This window comes from Tuber melanosporum (genome assembly GCF_000151645.1).
Source record: "Tuber melanosporum whole genome shotgun sequence assembly, scaffold_80, strain Mel28".
In the NCBI taxonomy this organism is placed as follows: domain Eukaryota; kingdom Fungi; phylum Ascomycota; class Pezizomycetes; order Pezizales; family Tuberaceae; genus Tuber; species Tuber melanosporum.
Genome location: NW_003299129.1, coordinates 341,124 through 366,070, shown reverse-complemented (window position 1 = coordinate 366,070; position 24,947 = coordinate 341,124). Strand labels below are relative to the sequence as shown.

The following is a 24,947-nucleotide window of genomic DNA, read 5'->3' as shown; positions in this document are numbered from 1 at the left end:
CCCCCAACAGAAAATCAAAGGCACAATCGGGACCAAGCAAACCGTGCGAGAGGCCGCTCGTCGCCTTTAAACGCAGATTGACACTTGGCTCGTTTTCTTGAGCCTCCGTGGCCTTAAACCACTCCTACCAACACAGTCTCTACCCGCCCAGCACTTACCACCATCACCATCTCATCAACCATGGCTTCTCCCGCTCCTAGTTCCGCTCCTACCACCGGTAGCCCCGTCCCCCGCATGGTCGCACGCAGAAGGGAAGCGAATTCCAACCCGCTAGTCCAACGACAGAAGCGACCTCGTGCTCCAGTAGTGAATCGACAAAAACTAGCGGCACCACCACCCCCTCCTCCAATAGCGGCAGCCCCCGCTAAAACTGTGTCAAGCACCGCTTCGTCGGTCTCGGGAACTGGTAGCGCAATCGCTGTTGACGACGAAGGAGAGTGGCACGAATTCAAGCTCACGACTACTAAAGCTTCACTGTTAAAGGGGCTGAGACACCACGTTATGAGGATGCAATCGAAGCGCGAAATCGACCCTACCGATCCTACCCAGTTTACCCGTCCGGTTAGGCTTCACCGTCGAGATCCTAGAGCGCCGCTTCAAGGTGCAAAGGAGGAAGCAGCGGCGAATCAGTTGGCTGCGGCGAACAAGGCTGCGGAGGCCGGGGAGAAAGCGAAGGATGAAGTTGAGCAGGCGAAGAAGGACGCGGAGAAGCAAGCGAATCTGGACAAGATTGCGCCGTTTGGCGGCGCACAAAAGCAGAAGCAGAAAGTCTTCCATAAGAAGACTCAGCAGGTTTTCAAGAGCAATGACGCTGAGAAGAAGCTGCGGTATGAGGAGTTTTTCCCTTGGTTCATTGAGGACTTTGACAACAAGAACACTTGGCAGGGGCAGCTCGAGAGCTCGTTGAGTAAGGGTGTCTTCGCTATGTTCGTGTTGGAGGAAGGTGCTTTCAGGATGGTTCCGATCGAGAAATGGTACAAGTTTCAGGAAAAGAACAGGTTTCCCACCATGACGTCTGAAGAGGCCGAACTCGAGATGAAGAAGAATGCCCGACCGCCAAGGTGGTTGATGAAGCGCACTGAGGAGAAGGAGAGCAAACAGAGGGAGTTGGAGGAGAATGCCCGAGCCAACAAAACCCTCTTCACTAGGAAAGGGGATAGGTTGAAGGGAGAGGCGGACAACGATGACTTGGATTTCGAAGACGATCAATTTGCTGATGACGAGGAGGCCCCCATCATGGAAGGGGAGGAGCAGGAAAACAAGGAGATCGAGGTTACTTGATGAACTCTACACGCTTCTACGCATTACTAATGTGGCGCTCTATAGAAACGTATCAAAAAGGAGCAACTCTCCGCCAACTTCTTCGACGCCCGTGATGAACGTGACTGGGAGAAGGAGGAACTCGAGAGGAAAAAGCTCGAAGAGGTCCGCCGGAAGCACGGTAAGAGGGTGAAGAAAGCGTTGATGAACCGCGAGGGTAACTTCACATATGAGTCCGACTCGGACGCCAATCCGTACGGGACAAGTGTGAGCTACCCTCCATTCCACTGTTTCACTTCTTTCCCCAAACTAAACATTATCAAAAACACCAGGGCGACGAGGATTCCGAAGACGAAGAAGAAACCGCGCGCAAAGAAGAGGAAAAGAAAAAGGAAGAGGAGCGTAAGAAAGCTGAAGCAGCAGCCGAGAAGGAAAAGGCCGATCCCCGCAAGTCCAAAACTCCCCCCGTTGCTACTCCCGCTTCCACTTCAACTCCCTCCGCCGTCGCCGCCCCCGCCCCCTCACAGCCAAAATCTAAGGCCACAGGAGGCACAACCGGAGCGCCACACCCCAATGCAGCCAACAAGAAAGACAAACACCCAGCCGGTACGCCTCTCCCACTCAGTGATAAAAAACCACAGCTCAAACGTGCAGGCACACCACCGCACCCAGAGTCGGGCACCGAGTCGCGCAAGAAGCCAAAAAAGAACAACGCCGCCACCAACAGCACCACTGGGAAATCAACAACTCTCCCCATCCTCGGCGGCACGGATAAGAAGAACATCGTCAAGTTAAAAGTTGCCAGCGAGAGTCTTTCCCAGATCGCTTCTTCAACTCCATCTCCTTCCCCGCCACCGCCAGGCGTTGGAGCTGGCAACAAGAAGCGCAAAGCAGATGTGAGCGCCGGAGCACGTAGTGGTGACGAGCGCTCCGGCGAGATGTCAGACGGGCCAGGGAGTAAGAAGCAAAGGATCAAGATCACCACTGGCGGGCGGTCACTCTCACCTGCTGCAGCGGCAGCAGCTTCAAGACAGGGCACTCCCGGGGCATCACGCGCAGGCTCCCCCGCTGCTGCTGCCGGCGCTGGCAATACTAGTGCTCCGGCGGCGAGGGGCACCCCTGGGCCTCCAGGTACACCCTTACCTCCATCCCTTCCCCCCTGTTACAGGAAGAATAACAAATAGTTGACACGGGACAAACAGACTTCATAACAGACGCCGAAATCCGCACAGTCCTATCCTCCAATCCCGAAGGTGTAACACTAAAATTCATCGCCGACAAGTTTAAGAACCGCGTCCGGAACGAGGAAGTTAAGAAGGGGCTTGTCTCCAGTCTCCGCAGACTTAGTGTGTCGACGGATAAGAGAACTTATAAGCTTAAGGAGGGGGTCAGTGCATAAGCCGTTTGCGGGTGGGGGGAGGCAAAAGTTTGTTTTGTTTAGCTCAGGTTGTGTAGGATATGTTTGCTGGTTAGTTGGTTGATCGGAGAGGATGTCACTTTCACCTTTTTTCTTTTAGGAGGGTACTCCGACTTGCTCTCCGAGAGGGGAGGGTTCTACTACTTGCTCTGGCTCATCATCTACATTACCCACCCGGTAAACTCACATACATACCTTCCTACCTACCCTCCTACCTACCTACGATACCTACCTAACCTTCACCCACCCTCACGCGTTCACGAACCGGGAATACACCAAAAGCGGATATTTCTATCTTACGATCCTACATTACTTTACTTGTACATAAATCCGTGTCCCGAGTCCCTTACCGTATTTCCATTTCCCGTGTTCCATCCATATTTCTTTTTCTTCTCTTCCTCTTCGCTACTCTTTTACCGACCCTTTCCTCGCTATCAACTATGATATACTCCCCCTTTCCACTCCGCTTAAATCTTGAAAAGCGTGGGGTTAGAATGATCGATCGATTGACAACAGCGCCGAATTTGGTACAGTGGTTTAATCGATGAGGGCTAAGTTTTTTTTAGTTTTTTTTCTTTCATTTATTCAAAAAAATATCAAACGGTGGATGTACTGTACTGCTACCGCGTTGCGGCATGAGATGTGGGCGCAGCGTACCGTGCACGTGGGATTTACGTCTGGGCTGGGGATCGGCGGGCCCTGGATCGGAGCTTGGACCCGACTGATTATTGGGGGGAAGCAAGCAGGGATGGGGCAACGGTGGGGGGAGGGGATCGACGTCTTGGTTTGTTGGTTTCCGAGAATTGGATTTTAAACTACGCACATCAATTTAGAATATCACGCGGAATCGCTGGCCTTGTTCCTACCTGTATTTTCGCTTCTTAAAGTAGGAGAGTGATCGTTTCCACCAACCTTCATGGAGGACACAGTGACACATTGTTACATCTCCATGAGGAAATTTAAAGAAATAAGAGAATATGAAAATCCCAGACATTGCTTTGCTCAAGAAAGGATAAGGAAAGTTGTGAACATATGACCCATACTATATCAAGCTTTCTCATGCCCCGCCTCTACTATATATCAGGGAGATTCATCAGCGCTACCACTAACATCGCGTGTCCCCAGACCAGAAGTCACTTCATCGAGATGAGACCTCAAGTCCTTAATCTCGAGAATAGTTGGATTTTCCTCGATGTTAGGAACCGTTTTTTCAACCTTTTCGGACCATCCTCCACCCAGGATATCATCCTCCAGCATCTCTTCCCATTCTTCGATAGCGTCATCGTCTTGCTCCCCTCTTGCCCTGTTCCTGGAAACACGGCGAGCTTCTCTTGATTCAAGGAATGCAATAAGGAGCATAAAAGGACTGTACAAGACCGTCATAACGTAGTCATTGAGTTTTTGGTACTTTCTCCTTTCCATCCACCACTCAAAAGGTATAACCAGGAAGAATATCTCGATCAAATTGAACGCTGTGCCATGTAATCGTCAGACCGCAAATCCAAAGAGGAAAACAGCAAAAGGCAACTTACGAGGAAGGAACACGTTCTCATCCGGTGCACGAACGAATTGTAGAGTTTTGCCCGCAAACTATCGCAATAGTTAGGAATCTCGCACTTAGGTGGTAGTAGAAGAGACCTACCAGCGCCAAGTATTCATCAACGGCATTCTCGGTGATGTCTGTGTACGCTTGGTTGTACAACGCGATAAGGACGTTTAGGAGAATGACCATCACCACGAAAGTGAATAGATAATAGAGAACAATTCCAAATGGGTCTAGAGGGGTCCCAGGTTAATTCAGGCACAAAAACACAGAAAACCCAATTTACTTACGCGCAAAGTTGTCAAACCCTTCAAACTCGGGGCTCTGCAAGATGGCCTTTGTCATAGACTTGAGAATAAAAAAGGAAGCATCCTTCTTATTATCCGCGTTATCCAGGCCAATGAACCCCTGGAGGAACCCAGTAATAATGACCACGAGAAGTGCAAAGAAGCTATAATGTTAGCCCACCCTCCCAGAAACCCATGACGAGAAAACTTACATCAAACTTTCCATCATCATGACCTTTAAGACGACCAGCATAGCTCCAAAGAACTTGATTGTATCCAAGAATAGTAGCATCCGTGCCCAAAACATCGGTGCCACAAAGGCCAGCCAATTGTAGGACATGAGATCCCAATGCCCTCGTTCATCACTGCCCACAGGCTTAGACATAGCAACCATCCTGAGCGCAAAGGATACGATGAGGGCCGAGTAGAGAGTTAAATTGAAGGTATTCCAGAAGGTAAGGTAAAACCTTCCAACCTTCCAGAACTTGGTCATTTCGTCTGCTATGAAGGCCGCAGTAAAAAGGTAAAGACAAGCTTCTTCGACATCGATGTCGCCAGTGGGGTTAACGGTATTGATAGCAACAGTGTATAAGATCAAGTAAATCACCGAGATGAGCACTTGAAAGGCATTTTGGTATTTAGGAGTTCGGAGACGGTCATGGTCGAAATGGATCCAAAAACCCCTTTCAGCAATGTTTTTGTAGGCACAGAATTGAGTTGGATCGTTTAGATCCTGGGCAACCCAACCTCTCCAAAGATAGTTGATGCACTGTAACTGTCAGTCAAGCTGGATCACCCGCAACTAGGATATACCTACCTTCTGGTAACCTGAAGACCCAATCACTCTCGTAGCATGGAGGTCCACCGCTCGCTCAACAGCTACATGCAATAAATTAGCGCAATCCCCACCACGAACGAAAGGTTCCACAGACCGTTAGCAGGCGTACTCTCCTGCCCGTTTCTCAAAATGCTGTACCTCTTAAGCAGCACCTCCTGGAACAAGTACTCATTCTCCGAAATGTCCTCGATAATACGCTTGGCAATGACCTGACAAGCCTCGGCTCTCAGCAAGTACAAGCCCGCATCGTACATCTCCAACCGAGCTTGTCGCTTGAACCAGCGGAGACAGACAAGGAGACAGTAAACAATACATGCTCTGTCCTCATCGCCAGCAGCCTCCTGAGCAAGAAGAACCACTTGCTTGGTTATGATCTGCGAGTGAGGGCGCGTGATGTGCGTTTCTTTTAGTTCACAAGGAACCGCGGCTTCGATGCTGAGAGATGATTAGAACAAGCTTTTTTTTTTTAGGATTGCTGTGCTGAGAGGGGAAACAAACAGGAATTTAAGTCTCAATGCAGCTTTGGTAACCCTGGGTTGGAACTTCCAGTTAGTTTGTTCACTCTCAGGGGGGGGGAGCAAAACAAAAACAAAGCTGGACAGCCAACCTTTTTGCCGGTACCAATGCGTGAAAATGGTCCCCCCGATGCGTAGGCAATAAATGCTCCCTCAAATCCTCAGTGGCACCCCGCCCAGCACCATTACCGGTGCCCAGCAATGAACGGAAATTCACCATGATGGCCCAATCCGGGAGCAATTGGACTTTTGGTGAAAGAAACAACAGATGGTGAGCAAGGAAGAAGGGGGGGGGATATGAGAAGGGGGAGAAGGGAGAGGAGGGAGAGGAGGGAAGAAAGCAAAATTGAGTAGGAGTATCGCAGGACGAGTGAAAGAGGGACCAGCTGAGATAGGTAGGGTACAGTAATTGTGGTGGGGGCTTTTTCACCCGGCCAGGACAAACAGCTTCATATCATAGGCCAGTTCAATCCTTGCACTCATACAACAAGCCCCAAACCATGCTATTGGCTGAGTTCGATGCCGAGAGTGCCAGTGCCATGCTTTTCATCAGTTTTGTTGCGCTATGCCAGGTTGCAGTTGAGACATGACGCACTCATGTTCACCGTTATCGATTTACTCGTACAAGATACCGGTAACTCGATTACTGTACCACCGGTTATGCCTCTTTTTTGTAAGCGAGCTTGGCAAGGGAAGGCGATCAACCCTTCTTCTCCCATCTAGGTAAATTTAATTTACAGAGGGACCACCGGTACGCGGTACCGGTATCCCATCAAGTAGGAAGAGTAGGCATTTGAGGAAGCTGGCTCTGCGACCCGGAAACAAGTAGGAACTCGATACGGTAGATAACTGCAATCCCGGCATCAGCGCTTTTCGGGGCCCAAAATAGCACCCAATTGTCTGCACGTTGGAACGTTTGTCTCATCGAGAATTCCCCAACGAACAATACTCAGATGCGGTATGGTGACACAGCATTGTAGCCACTTGGCATGGGTGTCCATGGAGGAGAAACCGGTACGAGTACAGTACTTGAGTAGTCTACTCGAGTACTGTAGAGAGGAAACCCCAGCTTCACCACCGTTTACCATCCCGTTAACGGCATTCGCCGAGAGTCCACTCCACCATACTCGAGTATCTTAAGCCAACGGAATAAATCCACCGGCACCCCAAAAACTCGCCAAGCCCTCGGTGCAGCCAAGGACGATAGACTACTGGTACAAGTACTCGTACCATAGAAACTCAGAAAATCCTCCATCTCCTGCAAGCCTCTAATCTCTGCAGCCAAAGACAAAACACCCTCGAGAAGGGGATAGTACTTGTAGTTCACCTGACCCACCAGTATGGGTTGAACGAGCTGAGCTACCCGGACCTCCTTAATATCTGGTGTTCGTAATTTTGTCAACTTTCCCAGTTGTGCCTATTCTAATAATGGATTGTCTACCGGTACGATATATCTGAACGTGTTTGTGGTAGTCTAAGTTACTATGGAATCCCAGACGATTGAACCATATGCTGCACTTGAGTACCGGTAGTCTACATCGTTCCCCTAGCAAGGCCTGATATTCTCATGTTTTCTACCTCTTTCAGAGGGGCTGAACGACCCCCTCTCGGATGGGGGGCCATAACACAGCGAAAACTGATCTCCCCCTCGAGCTTAAGACAAGAATAAAAAGTGCTAGACCTTACCAGCAAGGGCACTCCAACCTCCTACTTACGGAAATGCGGGACCCCAACTATGATACTACACCCGAGTTCTCACGGCAATACGGTCAGTTGGAAGAAGGGCTTGCGCAGTCTAACCCTGGTGGGAGCTACCGATAAGTGTTGCCAGAGGTTGTCACTCACATCAAGGGCTCCAGGCCCATCCCTTCGTTCGTGTGTCACCGAATTTCACCCGAAAGCGGGAGGGATACTTGGCTTGAAGGGTGAAAATATTTGTATCTATTGTACTAACTGTTATGATAACGAAGTAACAATGATAACCACAATGAAAATCTGAAGACTTAAAGTTTAATCCAAGCTTGTGCTCTCTCTCTAAGAACAGGGCTGAACCTGCCCTTTATATACCCCTTTATTATTACACGAGCACTGCCCTATACCAAGGAAATTTCTAGAAGATGCTAGAGTATAATAGCATATATACTCAGTCATGTGGCTGTGTCACATGACCAATACAGCCCCATTACCGGATAGGAAAGGAATAATGTAATTTCCAACACTTCTCCTATGTTTCTATTCCTAACCTAATCAGAAAACTTTTGAATAATACCCTAACCAATTCTTTCGTACATATATCCACCAAGTTGTTCTCTGTATCAACTGTTTTTACCTCAGTTTCTCCCTTTTCCCTCAACTCCCTCATATAGTGATATTGTATATCAATATGTTTTGTTTGATCAGATACACTACCATTTTCAGTTAACTTTATAGTGGCTGTATTGTCGTAATGGATAGTTGGTATAGTGTTGATTCCCATATGTGACATCCCTCTTCTTAACCATACCCTTTATCTTACTGCAAAGACGAGTGCAACATATTTGGCATTTGTAGTTGAGGTGGCAATAGTTTTTTGTTTGAACACCAGATTACTGTATGACTATACATTTGAATAATTAATCTAGTAAATAATTTTCTGTCTTCGAGGTTTGAGGCAAATGACGCATTGCTATATGGCTGAAGTGGTATATTGCTTGTATCATGGACATATTGTAGACCTTTGGTTTTTGTTCCCTTAAGATATTGTAGTACTCTTTTGGCAACTTTGAGGTAGGTTTTGAAGAGAACTGATTTAGGAAGGTGGTGACATGTACGATGTCTAATTGTGTTGCAACAGTGGTGTACATCAAGGATCCTATTATGGATTGGTATGTCCGCTGTTCACACAATTCATCGTTATCGGAGGCCTTCATCAGTGTTGTGTGTGGTTCGATCAGTATTGTATATGGTTTAGCTTCGGTCATGTTGAAACGTTCTAGTAACTCACTCATATATCATTCTTGGTAGATCTTAATACAATCAGTTGTTGTTTCAATTTGCATGCCAAGTACTAGTGATACTTATCCCGAGTCGGTACACAGGAACTAGGATTGGAGCTTGTAAATACATTCTTTCAGTAGCTTAGGCTTTCCGGTTATCAGAATATTATCAACAGATTTATAGCAGAATAAGTATTTTGACATGAGTATACAGGAGTCAAAATCTGTAACTTTAAGATTTAGGGTTTCGAGGACATTCATCAGGAATTAGTACTATAGGCAAGGTAATTGTTTCAAACTGTATATGGCCTTTTTCAGCTTCTATACTTTCCCTGGTGTTTAATATCCTTCCAGAAGTTCCAGGTAGTTTTCATAGTCAATATCGCTGTAAAGGAATGTACTTTTTATATCTAGTTGATGGGGTTTGTATCCATATTGTACTGATATACTTAGAAGTATTCGGAGTGATTTAAGGCGAGCTACTAGAGTGTAGACTTCTTTGAAATCTTCTCCTGATACCTAGTTGAATCCTCTTGTACAGTATCTTGCTTTCTGTCTTTTAATAGTTCTGTCATTTTTTTACCTTAGTCTTATAGACCCATCATCTCGATATCACTCGTCTTCCACTAGGTTTCTCTACTACTTCTCAGACTCCTCGTTTCTTCAGAACTTCCATCTCCTCATTCATTGCCTTTTTCCATTCTTCTTTTTCTGGTGAACTTATTCCTAGTCTGTATGTATTAGGATTTAGTATGTAGTACATCACTCTCACGAACTCATTTGCTTGCTATTCTCTTTTAAGATGTTCTCATTCTTCTATCAGTCTTTTGTGTTGATCTTGGACAATTTGTAGTTTGTCATCGTCAACATCGCTAAGTTCAAGTTCTTCTTCAACTTCTAGAATTGCTTTCTTAAACTTGTCACTTCTATTGCTTAGCTTTTGCAGTCTTTACTGTGTATTGGCTTTAGCTTTTTCAGTAAGTTTGCGAACTCTTGATGATTGTCTTGACCTTGATAGTTGCTGAAGTGTTTTTGATGATTTTTCTTGTTCAGGTGATTACTGAAACTCGTCAGGCAAGGTCGTGGTTAGTGAGAGAGATTCTGGGTTCTGAGGAGTGTTTCCGGATATATATTTATCCTCTGATTCTGTTGTTTTATTCGCTGGTAGTTGATAATATTCGAATAATACCTCTTTCATTTTAGTGAATTTTATGTCTCTTCCTTCAATTACTGTATGCAATTTTAGTATGTAGATGCAGTATATTATTAGATTAAAAGTGTATACAACTAGGTAATCTTCTTCAGATGATTGGTCAAATTTTCTGTGTTTCTCAGCTGGAATGTATACCAAAATATTCGTGAACTATAGATATAAGTGACTAATCGTGAGTTTCATTCCATATAGTCGCTTAAAAAGTATTGTTTTTATTTTTGAATATTAGCGTCTGTTGTATAGGTAGGCAGCAGTGAAGTAGGCTTCCCCCTATAAAGACTTTTAATCTCCTGGTATTATAAACTGTACCATTGTTATAAGAGTTCAGTTTATCCTTTCTGTGACTCCGTTCCATTCAGGGTTATAAGTAGAAGAGGTAGTATAAATGATTCCTTTTGATTCGAAGAATTGTGTAACATTTTGGTTGACATATTCGGTGCTCTGGTCACTGTAGCCATTTAATTCTTTAACTAAATTGTGTATTTATCAGTTCCTAAAAGATCTGTATTGCTGTAGCTGCCCCATCCTTAGACTTCAATAAGTATATCAAACAGTACCTAGTGTAATTGTTAACAAATTTCATGTAGTACTCGTTCTTGCTAAAAGTAGGTACTGACATATGTCCACTAAAACCGGAATGCACTTTTTCGAATAGTAATTTCGTGCTTATTTCGATAGTTTTTGGTACGTTATAAGTTGATTAATACTTATTGTAGGTATCGCAATCAAAGTATTAAGGTGTGTTGATGGGGAAGTATCCTTGAAACAATCTTTAATCACTTTTGAATGCCCAAGAGTCTGATACCTTTCTTCGTAGGAGTAAATCATAATGCTTTCTTTTTTCATTCTTATATACCATAGTCCTTCTTTCTTATAAACTAGAATAAATATTTTCCCTTCCTTCTCAAACAATTTCTTCTTCTTTTCCATTACTATTCTTATTCCAATATCATTCATTTGAGATTCTAATACCAATGAGTATCGAAAAAAAAGAACATACAGTGTCTGTTTAAGGATGACTCTATATTGACGTCTATCCAATAGGTGCACATTGATTCTTGCATTTCCAGATGCAGTTACTTGATGAATTCTTCCATCGGTAGTTACTAGAGTTTTGGAGGAAGCGGTGAGATTGAGGAAATTACCTGAGTTTGGCGAAAAGTGATTTGTAGTACCTGAGTCATATAACTAATTCGTAGAGTGTTTACCTTCTACCATCTCCGAATTTAATGGCATATTTCCAGCCATTAATACCGTAACATTCACATCTATTGTCATGGCTGTTTGAGTTTGTTTTTCTTTTTCTTTTCTCTTTTTTTTCCTTGTAGACTTCGATGTTTAGTGATCATGTAGTTGTCACTTGTTTTCTCTCTCTTTGTACAATAACTGCAGCTTTTTTTTTCTTACCTCTAAGTACACTCAGTACCTTTTCTTCTTCTTTTCCTTCTGACTTCTCGGTAGCTCTTCTAATAAAGTAGTTTCTGACATCCACATAGTAAATAGTTTTCCATGCTGAAAACATGTCCTATATGTTAGGATGTAGGTCGTTTATAGAGAGCATGAACACTGTTTCTTTTACTGACTCAGATTGGGTCTACGTTCTCATTACGGTATGGAATTCATCAATATTGCCTTTACTATCTCTATTATTGATACATTGTTAGGCTAATCAATTCTAAGTGGTTTCAAACTTGTTTGTATAGTCAGGGGTTGATTATCCAGAGGTGAGTTTGATCTTCTAAATAGATTCCAGTAAGATCATATTGGTTGCAGGGGTTTCTTTGTAGAATCTTTCTTTGAAGGCTTGCCAAATACCTTTGGGGTTGTATTAGCAGAGATGTTGACATAGAAGGTAGCGTTAATGGCTTGGTATAGGAAGAACTTTGCTCTTTTATCTTTCCTTGTTTATTTCTTGACTCACATAGTATAAGTTATTGCGCTACCTTCAGAAGGAAGTTCTGGTTTCACAGATTGGCTTGATACTACATCCCACAAATCCAGGACCTTAAAAGCTATCTCCCAGGCATCAACCCAGATTTGATAATTTTCTTGACCATGGAGTTTGGAGTAGTCCTTGACAGAAATGCTAAAACCAGATTTTGTATCGCTTTCAAATGACATCGTAATGTAGACCATTTAGTTCTTTGATCTTGTGTCAGGAAGTCATTTGTATTAATTGATATTCTTGAGATAATCTAGTATGTAACCTTGGATATTTTCATAATAACGTTCACAGCACACAGGAAACAAATTATCAAAGTTTAGTAGTCGGATGTGATTGCAGCCTTTGAAATGGTAAAGGTTGTATTTAGAGAGAGTAAGTAGGTACTCATGTACATCGTAAAAGAAATCTTTCGCCATAATGTAATTGATAATTGGTTGAGGGTGTGAGACGGTAATGCGTTCGCTGAGAGTACTTCAAAGGTCTTCTGGTTTATGGTATGAATACAGAAGTATCTTACAAACTTGAGCTCATAACCTGAAAATATTTATATCTATTGAACTAACTGTTGTGATAACAAAGTAACAATGATAACCACAATGAAAATCTGAAGACTTAAAGTTTACTCCAAGCTTGTACTCTCTCTCTAAGAACTGGGCTAAACCTGCCCTTTTTATACTCCTTTATGATTACATGAGCACTGCCCCATACCAAGGAAATTTCTAGAAGATGCTAGAATATAATAGCATATATACTCAGTCATGTGGCTGTATCACATGACCAATACAGTCCCATCACCGGATAGGAAAGAAATAACATAATTTCCAATAGAGGGGTATAGATAAGATCTTCTGATACTGACACAGCCAATGAACTCCTCTGACCCGAGAATCTGTAGGGTAATTGCTTCAATGGGAGACTGAAGGCAGCCTCAACTGTGGTTACGTCGATACAAATGAAGGGATCAAATTTTCTACAAACTCCCTGCTTCTTAAACTCTTCCCTTTCAAGAGCTCACCCAGTGGCCAATTCACAAGCATCTTGGAATCACTCTTGTTGGGATTGCAGTTGGGTGAAACTGATGCAATGCCATAATTTACTGGTATAATAATGTGCTCTCATTCCAGGTCCAGTCGTATCTGTTTAATAATTGAACCCCTACCCGGCAACTATACAACACTATCATACCTCTTCCTACTGGTAACTATAGCTCATCCTTACTCTACCCGAGTAAAAGAAGATTGGAATAAGGAACTTTTTGTTCTGTATAAGTATACAGATATAGGGTATAATAAAATAGTAAAGGTGTTAGGCGGAGACAACCTGATAGACTTCAGAGTTGTCTAGGCCGATCGAGATTCGTTTTTATAGATGGAGATTGTCTAGGAAGGCTCGGACTTCACTCGTTTCATTTATGACTACTAAGAGCGAAGTAAAGTAGGGTAAGGTAAAGTAAAATCGTAAGAACAATATTATATTGTTAAGGTCTCTTCTCCGTTGCTTGATAATGTCTAAAGCTTGGGAGGCACTTCAATATTTATATTCCACGTCTGAGTGTTCGCGGACTACATCTAACTAACATACAACCATGTACCTTTTTCAAATATAACTCGCAACGTCGGGTTTTCTTCCAAGGTGCGAACACCTGGAGACCCTGAAAATCATCACACCCTCTTTGATAATTATAATATGACTATTTGGAAGTCATGCTGTTTCCAATAGCAATTATCCGATGGTGAGAGTCTTTTTAGACAAATGGCCCAATTCTCAAGTCGAACTGTGTTGGCTCCAATCGTCTCCCTTGTCGACGAAATGATCAGTTTTGTCTGCGGGTTGCATCTGCGAAGATAGTTGTTATTACCAACTTTCTAGGTCATCTAACTTCAACTCTTCATAACTCCATACCCAACCGATAGATCTTTTCCGGAGGACTTCCTACTTACCTGCAGGAAGCCTTTCCATAGGGTTGGTAGATAACCCCTCGGTCGGTAACCCATGGTTGCCGTGGGTAATAGGATTCTGGTTACTGTCACCGGTTTGGGAGTCACCCCCTCAGTTGCAGTATGTACCGGAACCTAGTTGTAACACTCCTCGAACTCCATTGGGTTCGATAGTAGTATTCTCAGGAGTTCTAGACTCTTCTGGTTATCGTAGGGTGGATGTGAATGTATTGGTCTTTCATTAAGATCCTTTACTATTCATCATCATCTCTTTGCGCGAAAACGTCCTGTTACTTGCGGCCTATGCCAAAGATATCTCGTTCTTGAAGCCTAGTAACTTTCTAGGTAGTTGACGGATTTACTCCGTTATACTTCTCAGACCTAGCCGAAGGTCCCCTCTTATATATCCTGCGAACAGGATCCGGTCGGACGGATGGAGGTGACGTATATGGTATTATTCTAACACCTTCGATTCTGTGGTATAATACTCACAGGACGCAACTTAGATCGATATGTATGATGACGCGCGGGCCCCGTAAGGGGACCGGAGGGGGGTGTTGGAGACCTGATATTTCGATTTCGGGAGAGGTTACCCTACCTAGGGTGGTTCCTAGGTATCAGATCTCGGTATTCCTAACAAAAGGCTATTGGAATCTGCAAGGCTACTGTTCAAAAAGTAGTCACTAGAACCAAGACAAGAGGTGGAGATACCCATTTTGCTTCTAAGCAAGGCCAACCCACCAAGATTACCAATGCCAGAAGAAGAGCAGTAGAGGCTATTATTGATGCTGAGCCTCATTTAGCACTACGCGAAATTACTCAGAAGGCAAATATTGATCTTGGCAAGACCACTTTTGATAAAATTAATTCAGAAGCTGGTTTTAAGCTTCTAATACCAAGAAAAAAGTCTTTTTAGAGGAAAGGACAGATGGAGAAGAGAAAGGAGTTTTCTAGGAGAAGGAAAAACTGGAGAGGAGTATAGAATTGGGTGGTTTTTGTTGATGAAGCCACTATCATCTATGATCCAAATCGTGTTGGAAGAAAGATCAGGATAAGAGTTGGTGAAGAGCTGGAAGAAAAAAACTTGAAGCCTACCTTTATATTAGGAAGAACTAGCATTGGTGTCTATACTGTAATAATGAAGGGTGGGAGAACTAAGTTAATTCTTATGAGAAAGAGGAGGGAGGAGGAAAGGACTAGTAAAAGAGACAGACTTGGCCTTAATTCCTACCAATATGCAACTGAGATCCACCAGCCATACCTTATCCCTTTTATAGAAGATCTGGATAGACCATCTGACAACATCTACCTAGCTGCAGACAATGCTTCCTGGTATAGTGGTGAGGACAATCGAAAATTACAGGCAGACTGTAGTTACAAAAAACTCTCTTGGCCACACAGTTCTCTAGAACTCAATCCTATTGAGAATACCTGGGCACTACTCAAAAGAGCCCTCAGAAAGCGATTCTCCAGATTGGGAAGAAGGCCCCATAGTGCTGCTGAATTATTTTAGGCAGCAAAGGAGGAGTAGAATTTGATTCCCTAAGAGACATTGGATGCTTGGATAGAAAGAGTGCCTGACAGAATTCAGGCTGTTTTGGATGCAGATGGAGGTCATACAAAATAGTAATTGGATTTCTTTAAAGCTTAGGTCATGTACTTTTATCTATTCCTTAATTGGCTTTGTATCTTGATTTTTTGTATGATTGAATTCATTAAGTGTTGTGGTTGTGATTACCTTGCAGGAGTATTATTATTAAATGGACACGACTGTACAACCACCGCCCAGAAGGTCTTGGCACCCCCTCCACTGAGACCAAGGGTACAAGTATGAAAAACAATCAAAATAGAATGCTGCAAAGAAGATGAAACTTTAAGAAATACATAAATAGAAACTGGAAAAGCAGTAATTCCATCACCACTTCGTATGCACCCTTTTGGCCTTTAAAACCTCTGTAATGCGATCAGGCATCAAGTCCACCCAACGATCAAGAACCTTCTGAAGAATTTGGTTCCACTCCTCTTGAGCCACGTGCATGAGTTCTGCTTCGGTCTGAGGATGAGCAGCCCATTGATGGAAGTGCTTTTGTAGTTTTTGTTTCAGAGCATGCCATGCATTCTCAATAGGGTTGAGGTCGGGAGATGCAGCTGGCCAAGAAAGAATCTGGATATTACTTTCTGCAAGAAAGTACTGTATTTTCTGAGCCCTGTGTGGCCCAGAACTATCTTGCATGAAATGCAAACCCTGTAGTCCACCTTATAAATGCTCCTAAAAGGGAATGAGATGAGGATGTAGAACCTCATCACGATATTGCTATGCATTTAGACCACTGTGGTTATTTTTTCTTTTGTACTCATCTGGAGTTCGACAGCAAAGGAATATCAGTTCTGTACGACTTCCATGTATGTAGGCAGCCCAGAAGCTCACTTCAAAATGTCCGGAGTGAAAGGTTGATACGAGATATTGTGGCCAAAGGGCTGTTCCCCATTGCCGACATACTCTTAGTAGCCCATACTTCAGTCCTACCTCCACCTATACCTCATCACACCAAATAATCTTTCTCCATTCTTCCAGTCCCCACTCTTTTCTTTTCAGGCACCACCTTCTCCTCCTCTCTATCGCCTCCTTGCTTAACCAAAACTTCCGCTTCACACGAAAAACAGCAAACTTCAAGTCCTCAAGAGCTCTTTCCACCGCTCTTTTTCCTGTGTCTAGGGTTGCCTCCTGTGCAAGATCTTGAATTGAGGCTGCAGGATTCTTGAGCACAGCTCGTCCCAATTGCTGTAGTCCATGCTCGTCCAATTTTTGCCTAAAGCCCGGCTTTGGTAGATCGTAATAGGTTCTATGCTGCAGAAAGTGGCTCACCACATTTCGAATAGTACTTTTGTTTTTGCCCGTCTCAGTAGCAATCTGGGTCCAAGACTTTTGTTGTAACCATAAGCAAATAATATGGAACCTCCTCTCCGGATCTAGGTACTTTTTTGGAAGACGTGATGATGACATGGTGATTTGTGGTCTACTGAATCATCAAGGTCCCTAACGTTGTCACCTCAACTTCGAGTGGAGTGCCAAGATCTTCCGGGCGGTGGTTGTACAGTCGCACCTCATTATAAAGAACGCCAAGAGTTGGGGGGAGGTTTGTTCGTTATAACGAGGTTTTAGGGTGAATTCCTTATAGCGAGTACTGTTTGTATGGGAGCAGGGGTCTTGATTCCCGTACGATTCATTCGTAATGGCGAGGTTTCTCATACAAAGAGGTCCATTATAGCGAGGTGCGACTGTAATGCGTACGGTATTCGAGTAAAGGTACTCGAGTACCGGCACATGAGAAAGGGTTCAGAATACCACGGATTACAGGGGCATTTATTTAATATTATACAAGTACGAGTATCATACCATGGCATATAATACCATCAGTAGACTAGCTAAGCGCGGAGAAAATAAAGACGGTCCCCTTTACCCGAAACCCAGACCCCCCCATCGGGCGTTTTGATGTTTTCTGTCCAAGAGATGTCTCGGCTGATGCCCCTCAGGTGTTAGACCGCATACCCTCTACCCGATTACTAGAAAAAGAGGCTTAAGACTGTATGATAGTAAAAAAAAAAAGCCTCACTTGATATTAATTTCTGAGAGTTTTCTGCAATTTTTGTGTGATTTTTCTCGACTGAATTGTGACTATAAAGTGTCTTGAGAAAACTGCCTACTTTTAGAGCGTAGGTGAGGTCAAAGGGTTCGCCTTCTTTGGGACAGAACACGTCCAAAACCCCCAAAGGGGGATCTGAGTTTCGGGCACAGGGACCGTCTTTATTTCCCCCACCCCTACCATAGTATCATACATTCGGTCGCGCAGCCGAAGAAGAAAGGTTCTTGGCTAATGTCACTGTGCATATGGATCCCAGAACGGTGCGTTCGGGATTGTCGGGTCCATCCAAACCACATCGTATGATATGATAAACATTAGACTAGCAGACGAGGTTTTTACCCTCTGCACTTGGGGGGCAATCATGATTATTCGTTCCGCATTTTGAAATTTACATATACATAAAACCCATGGATAAAAAGGCAATGAAAGGGGAGAGAAATGAAATCCTGTTCATAGTGCCGCTACCTGATATACATACTTCTCTCCCCCAAAGGCACTCACTCTTTTTCTCATCCTTAGAAAGACCTTGATCTGCCCGCATCACCTGTTTGTGCTTCTGGCTTCTTGGCAACAGGGCTACCGTGGCTGTTTAATCGTTAGCTATTAAGTATGATGCTTTCGGAAGAACCGTGGGGAGCATACGCGAAGAACAAGATCTTAATTGCCAATGCCAACCCTGCATGCAGTGCAATAATCATAGCAAGAAGAAGGATCCTGGAGTTCGCATCAGTTGCGCTAACCACTGGGCGCCTATTTTCCAATATTTAGTACTTATGCCAGGAAGCAAGCAAAACGAGAGAACCCACATGTTGCGGAACAAGAATGAGGCCGAAACTCCGAATCCGATGCCCACAAACAAGTAGTTCAAGACTACATATATATTAGTACTAAGTGAGGCAAGCTACTGCGTTGAAGCTCTGAGGACTTACCAGTAATCGGAGACGCGGAAGCGATAGCGACCGGAACCCAAATCAGATTGGCGTATCCGTAGAGTGCAAGAAACTCTAAAAGGTTCGCAGATTCGCTCCCATACCATTTCAAAACGCCCCATAGTGCCACAGGAATAACGCCTAAGTTCATCAATCTCCGGAGCCCAGTTCAGTAAAACAGGTTCTAGACATACCCGTGTAGCCATACATAAGTCCAGCAGCACCTGTAGTAATCATCAGCACAGCCTCCAAACAAGATCGCTGAATCCAGACATACCAGAGAGCAAGCCAAAGTCGTACACATAAGGCTCATCTTTCGCCCTAGCAAAGTACTGCGCAATCGTTGAGCTGAGGAACAAGATCAAAACCACCGTAGTGGTAATCCAGAACGGGCCTATCCTCCAACCCAACCATTAGCTAACTGTCCACCACCGCTAGATACTTTGTGGCCATACCGTAAAGATCCGGATTATCGTCCAACACATCTAAAAAGTTCGCTCGGGGGAATAATGCTGCCCAGCACCTCTTCAGAACCTCGTTCGTATCGACGTCAAAGAACTGGGCATAAAAGTCCATGCTCCAGAGGAACCTCTTGCTGTTCGGGTCATTCCCGCGAGAACCGGAGGAGCCACCGAAGAAACCGCCCGTATCTATCAGAGTTAGCTAATGGCAGAATGAGTGCTGGATAAAGGGAACGAACTCGAAGCGCTGGTAGGTATCTTCCCGCTGGCTTGATCCTGATTGTAGTCTAGAAATTTAGCTACGCTGAAGCTCCCAGAGCTATTGGGGTTTCTTACTGGAAGGGTGGAACTCTAGGTCCGCAAGGTCTGTGTGTCCGAGATCGCCCTCATCGTCAACATCCACCACGACGTCGTATCCGTTGTTAGCCATCGCGATGTGCTAGGGGAATGCAGTTGGGTGAGGTTTGTGGCTGGTTATTAAACGGTCGGCTGGTCGTCTCTGAGGTAAGTTAACGGTAAGTGTATGGATGGAGAGTGGGAAACTTTTGAGGTTTGGTTTCAAGCTTGGTCTGACTGAAGCCGCGTGTCATGAATAGAGCCGCATAGGCGATAACTGATCCGCTTCTTCGCGCTTAAATGATTTTTTTCCAATAAACGCTGTCGCGCCGATCCTCCCCTGGCCAAGACCAGGAATGCAAGCCATAATAAATTCGGAGTTCACGCAGAGAGAATACCGCAAAATCAATCAACATATAGAGTTTTTTAAAGCTAAAATATTGTGCTTAGATCATGAATGCTCATCTTGACTCCCAACGACTTCAAAAGTTAATACTTCCACATATTCTGCACTACTCTCGTTTTTCTGTGGTATGCTAAGAAGGGTGTATCCATTCTCGCCACCCACCATTGAGCCATGGGCAGATTTACCCCAACTTATCGATGAATTCTCAAGCCCATGAACAGTCAATGAAAACCATCCCTTCCTATTCCCAACAGAAACAGACGATGCCAGTTTCCTATCCAAGGCCCATCAGAACTCAAACAAACATAGAAGACGAGAGACTCGGATACAACTCACTCAACAGCCTTCCAAACGCCCAGAATCCAACCCGCCGGGATCATCCCCCGAAACCGTACCCTGGTTAGACCTGCACCTGCCTCTCCTTCAAACTCGCCCTGATCGACGGCATAAGTGGATAGATAGGAGTCAATATTATCGCCTTCAATGACCCGATCGGCAGGACCCCAATTCGCCAGCGCTAGCCACTCATAGACATGCATCGCCCAATCCCTCCATACCTCCCGATTATATTCCGCCCCGAGACTTGTCCCCCCGCCCTGTGGCACCGACCCGGGCGGAGGATCGAAAGAAGGCACTTTAACCGGGCTTGACGAAGTTACCTCCGGGACTTGAACCTGTCGGGGAGCAGCTCCCAACGCTGCGAGTATTGGGCAATCTATAGGATTTTTCTGTTGGTCTAAATCGCAAAACAAGAAATCGACTTTCATATTGAGTTTATTCTGGAAACTCCAGACTACGCGGTCAAAGCCTTTCTTTCCATGGAGCATAGCTGGGTCACGGAGGTTTATTTCAACCACTAGACATGTTAGCACACGGTGGGTAACAGATGGACCGGGGTGTCTCACGATGTCGGTTATGCTTTTTTCTAGGGCCTGTATTCCCGAAGCGTGTGGGCTGCCCAGTTAAGCCCGTTTTTTCGTATGCTTCTTTCGTGAGTGAAAGGCGAAGTATCCCGTCGTTAAGCGAGAAGACATTGTCAATGTCGATTCGGCCTCTAGAGAGCATTATAACATTGCCTATCATTCTATCAGCAAAGGAGGGTGTTTTGCTAGCAAAGCACAAACCTGTCTTTATATACTTCGTAAGAAATTCAGCCTCTACTATCGCCGATAGAGGTATCGACATTCGATGACATAGTAGCGGTTTAGATAGCGTGGGTGACGATTCCAAGTCGTTAGATATAAGTTGGTAAAGATCGGTAGGAAGTAAGAGGTCAACAAGGTGATTGAAAGGATGTGGTAAGGTGGTCTTCTCTGGTGGTTTGTGCACAGATATATAGCATTTTGGTAATGGTGTCATTGTGTTGAAAGTTGGGAGAACAGGGGCGGTTGTTTGGCGCGACGAAGTCGTCTATACGTACGGTAACTTTTAAATGTCGTTTGGAACTGCGACCACGGCCGGAAAATTGGCCAATAGCGAGTCCCCAAGCCTGTTTACATAATCCAAACTGAACCACATCCCAGGACCGCATTCCATAGATATCCGGGTAGATAAACTACGTAGGTTACTGCTAAGTGGGAGGATTTGTTTTGCTTTTCTCCCTTATTTCTCCTCTCTATTGTGCTTTCAACTTATTTTTGCATGTATTAAATCGATTTCTCGTGACAAGATATACCATTTAACACCAATTTGAATAAGAGGCCAACAACTTATCTCCAATGGTGGTGATAGGTGCCGAATTCCCTGCATCACTGCCAGGAATATTAGTACTAAGCCAATACTGCTCGAGTAGAGGAGAGGTATTATTTCGTCACCAGATTTTTAAATTTGCCGGATAAGGGCACTCCATATATGCTGGGACACTTGGCACTACACAGGATAGCCTATCCGTGGGTTTATCCACTCGAATCGCTCGCTCCTGCACGGGTGTACCCATGGATAAAACTTGTTCATGTGTGCTCGAAAATTCCCTACTCTGGAGCTGCTTAGCCCTCTGAGAGTCATAGAAAAGCAAGAGAGCACCAAACCTTACCATAGGAGGCGATTACAGCGACACAGAACCTGGCCCGATCACACCATCCTCTACCGTACCAAGTGATCCTCCCTAAGAGTCTCTCGAAGGATCTCGACTTGCGGAGGGCTGCTTGATGCGCTATGCGTTTTTCGGTGGTGCCCGGTCTTGCATAATAGATGGCTTGTAGTGATACTGCTGCTGGCCAGGCTATAGTAATGTGAGATTAGCAGCATTGGGGCTCCTGGTTAGGTGTCTCGCGAGGTACGGGAGGAGCGTGCGTCCTTATCTCGCGAGCGCTGTCCAGCAGCAGCAGCAGCGAAGCCAATGTGCAGTACGGTAACATTACCTGAGGTTCCTCGAGACCTCGGGGGGGTTGGAAACTATTTGCTCCATTTGTAACTGGCCCAGTATCATCCATATCCAGGAGATTTGGAGACCCCGTAGAATCCTTTCTCCAGGACTTCCCCACCAAGTCAGAGGTATCCGGTTCCGCTCTCTTCGTTTTTTCCCTCTCACTTCCGCCCATCCCGTGCCCAGCCTTCCAGGTATGATATGATATGATATGCTTCCTTATTGGTAGGAGGGTATATTGCAGAAGAATGAAAGGATTACAACAGATCTGATTAGATCTCCTCGTTCGCCACACCTAGCTTTCAATCGCGCACTGCATATGTACGATATATGCCAAATCATACTCATCAAGCCCTTAGGGCCCAAGCCTCCAGAAACCCCATGCCAGTGCTAAAAAGTCCAAAGCGCAAACTAAATATTGAACCGAGTGAGAATCTATGACAACACTTCCCACCCAAAAATATTCAAGTATGATACGGTTCAAGACGCCTATAGTGTGCTCCAAGGGGATTGTGGTGGGGGACACTCGGCATTCAGTTACAAATTCCGAAGAAAAAAAAAGTCTATGTCCAATTCCCACAACTGTGCATGGCTTTTTTCATCATTCTCAAGTCACACTTGATAGTGCAAAATGGTCGGAGCCAATTTATCTCATGATTATTCTTCAGAATAAAAGATGAAAGCAGACTACTGATAACATAGAACAATTGCAGAAGAACGAGACAACCCATGATCTACATAGTACACTACTGCTTTGTCGTTTTTGTTCTTTCCCATATCATACTATACCTTGCCATAAAACTGTGGTTCGGTAATTATTATGGAAACTATCATACTTGTATTGTGCAATTAGGAAATGGGAATAGGTTCTCCCACATTTGGTGCCGGGGGGTCCCATGTCGAAATTGCCCTGGTGCGTACTATGGACGTCTTGAATCAGAACTCTTGCAGTGGACGCTTCAGCGCTGATATTTACACAGAGATTTAAGGCTGAGACAACAAGCCCGCTGTCAATACTTTATCCCAAAAGCCTTGGTCAGAGTGCGCCACGTTAAACATTCTCTCACTTGATCCCGAGGTCGCCTCTACAATATCGCGTGCACAAACTCCGGTTCACTAGTATGAGCCCACGACAATCCGGATCTTCATTACCCCCTGTTTGCTCTCGGAATAATTCTTTTGTGAGTTCTGCTACAGCATCTCAAGCTTACCGTGCGCCTAGGCCTAAGTCCCTATCAGGTTTCACCGGGATTGTCATGCCGGCCATTTTCAAGATCTAGATCTACAGAGGGCACCTGAGACCCCACGAAACTAAAGCTTAGACTATGGTACGATAGCACCCAAATCTTCAAATCCAGCTCCAAAACCTCTCCACGCCCTATAGCCTGTGAAACACTCTTTTTGATAGGAAAATACCATAGAGAATCACTCGAAGGGCAAATACCTAGCCTTAGAGGTTCCAATATTCTAGGGTTGAAAACCAGGGTTCGGGCCAAGTTTAAAAATTTGATAGGGTCCCTCTTGAATACCTTACAGCCCGGAAGAAGGTCCATAAAACCAAGCTATTTTCCCGCAGCCTACCAACCAATTTCCAACTTCACACATATTACCTACCCCCCCACACCAAACGTCAAAAAGAAAAAGATGGCACTTAACAACACTTCACAAGATGCTAAAAGAAACTACGATGATTCGGAAAGCGCCGACGAGGATCAGAGAAGCGAGAGTCCGAAGGTCCCTGTGCGCGGAAGAGGCGCTTGGAAGCCGACCCCAGAGCCACTTCTGCCGTCTCAGGTTATGACTTTGAAGCTCGAGGCGCCGAAGGAGATTGAGATTATGAGGTTTGGAGTGCCTTGTTTCGGGCCAAGGGGTGATGGTGAAGAGAGTGATGGGGAGGAAGGCAGTGAAAGCGGGTTTGGTTCGGGAGAGCTCAAGATAACCGCTGAGCTACCTATGAGGAAGGAGCTGTCAGATGCATCGATCGAAACAAAGACTCGAAAGGGGGTGCTGTTGGCTGAGAAAGATACCCAGAAGTTGGGCGAGGCATGCGATTTGGAGCACCCAAAGGATGCGGAAGAGCCAGAGGGTGAACAGGGGCCGAAAGATCAAGAGGAACAAAAGGAGGCACAGAAGCCAAAAAGACCAGGGGAGCCAACAGAAGATAGCGCCGAGGTGGAGGTGCGAAGGGTGGAAGAGAATGCGGTGGAGAAGATGAGATCGAAGTTAGAGCAAATCTCAGATTACAAACCGCGGAAAAATATTTACCAAAGCCCGACAACGGAAAGAAAGCCCTTTCTGATGAAGAAGCAGAGCGAGCTCCCGGCGCGCGTCCAGGCACCAAAGGTTCGGGTTCGTGAACTCTCTGACGGCCCTAGAACTCCGACAATCGCTTCCAAACTCAAGTGGGTGACTCGACGACCGCCACGTCCAACCACCCCTGAGAAGAAACGGCAAACAACCCCGCGATCGACACAGTCGTGTTCAAAGTCTGTGATCTCCCCAGGCAGTAGGGGAAGTACCCCAACTCCAATTCTTCGAGCTTCGAGAACGGTAAGGAGTCAGACCCCAACTGGGCGATTTGTATCCCCACCACCAGAATCTTCATTCAGAAGACCCTCCTCAGCCTTCGAGCTAGAGCGTGGAGCAAAGCCCTCCCTATCGCAGGGTTCAAGCTCCAGACGAAGTGCTCCAGGACCCCTTATTCCAATAGTACCTCAAGAACACATTCTCCGCCTAGCTAGCGTCTTGGAGTGTGATCCTGAGATAGCGGTTGAGGATATGTTTCCCCCGCCTGTACCCGAAGTTGTATCCAAGATAGAGGTCTGGAACAACAGGATGAGAAAGGAGGAGCTGTGTCCGAGTTGTCGAAAGTGTGT

The 24,947-nt window shown here is 45.0% G+C and overlaps 4 protein-coding genes; 1 reads left to right on the top strand and 3 right to left on the bottom strand.

Moving 5' to 3' along the window:
- Positions 1-180: 180 nt before the first annotated feature.
- Positions 181-2,859, top strand: GSTUM_00011245001 (uncharacterized protein; the record flags this gene model as incomplete). XM_002841799.2 has 4 exons in its annotated part: positions 181-1,272; positions 1,327-1,527; positions 1,593-2,391; positions 2,463-2,859. 4 exons carry the CDS (start codon positions 181-183, stop codon positions 2,657-2,659), a joined length of 2,289 nt encoding a protein of 762 aa, XP_002841845.1. The 3' UTR covers positions 2,660-2,859.
- Positions 2,860-3,645: 786 nt separating this feature from the next.
- On the bottom strand, positions 3,646-6,237 carry GSTUM_00011244001 (uncharacterized protein). XM_002841798.2 has 9 exons: positions 5,953-6,237; positions 5,844-5,876; positions 5,440-5,780; positions 5,325-5,386; positions 4,720-5,276; positions 4,511-4,671; positions 4,320-4,453; positions 4,210-4,267; positions 3,646-4,149 (listed from the first exon to the last, which is right to left on the bottom strand). The coding sequence occupies exons 1-9, from the start codon at positions 6,078-6,080 to the stop codon at positions 3,758-3,760; spliced, it is 1,866 nt and encodes a 621-aa protein (XP_002841844.1). The 5' UTR covers positions 6,081-6,237; the 3' UTR covers positions 3,646-3,757.
- Positions 6,238-17,972: 11,735 nt separating this feature from the next.
- Positions 17,973-19,489, bottom strand: GSTUM_00011243001 (uncharacterized protein). XM_002841797.2 has 9 exons: positions 19,301-19,489; positions 19,204-19,251; positions 18,959-19,153; positions 18,781-18,897; positions 18,698-18,727; positions 18,504-18,644; positions 18,381-18,444; positions 18,217-18,324; positions 17,973-18,159 (listed from the first exon to the last, which is right to left on the bottom strand). The coding sequence occupies exons 1-9, from the start codon at positions 19,392-19,394 to the stop codon at positions 18,090-18,092; spliced, it is 867 nt and encodes a 288-aa protein (XP_002841843.1). The 5' UTR covers positions 19,395-19,489; the 3' UTR covers positions 17,973-18,089.
- Positions 19,490-19,751: 262 nt separating this feature from the next.
- On the bottom strand, positions 19,752-21,065 carry GSTUM_00011242001 (uncharacterized protein; the record flags this gene model as incomplete). Its single annotated transcript, XM_002841796.1, has 4 exons — positions 19,752-19,980; positions 20,043-20,562; positions 20,612-20,782; positions 20,831-21,065. The coding sequence occupies 4 exons, from the start codon at positions 21,063-21,065 to the stop codon at positions 19,752-19,754; spliced, it is 1,155 nt and encodes a 384-aa protein (XP_002841842.1).
- Between the last annotated feature and the right edge of the window lie 3,882 nt (positions 21,066-24,947).

Bases quoted from the DNA above. Each gene is read 5' to 3' on its own strand.
- GSTUM_00011244001 (XM_002841798.2), bottom strand. From the start codon at position 6,080: ATGGTGAATTTCCGTTCATTGCTGGGCACCGGTAATGGTGCTGGGCGG. The intron at 5,877-5,952 runs GTTGGCTGTCCA...GTTCCAACCCAG, and splicing joins GCATTGGTACCGGCAAAAAG to GGTTACCAAAGCTGCATTGA. The intron at 5,387-5,439 runs GTCTGTGGAACC...TATTGCATGTAG, and splicing joins GGAGAGTACGCCTGCTAACG to CTGTTGAGCGAGCGGTGGAC.
- GSTUM_00011243001 (XM_002841797.2), bottom strand. From the start codon at position 19,394: ATGGCTAACAACGGATACGACGTCGTGGTGGATGTTGACGATGAGGGC. The intron at 19,252-19,300 runs GTAAGAAACCCC...CTAAATTTCTAG, and splicing joins CCTAGAGTTCCACCCTTCCA to ACTACAATCAGGATCAAGCC. The intron at 18,728-18,780 runs GTATGTCTGGAT...TGATTACTACAG, and splicing joins CGACTTTGGCTTGCTCTCTG to GTGCTGCTGGACTTATGTAT.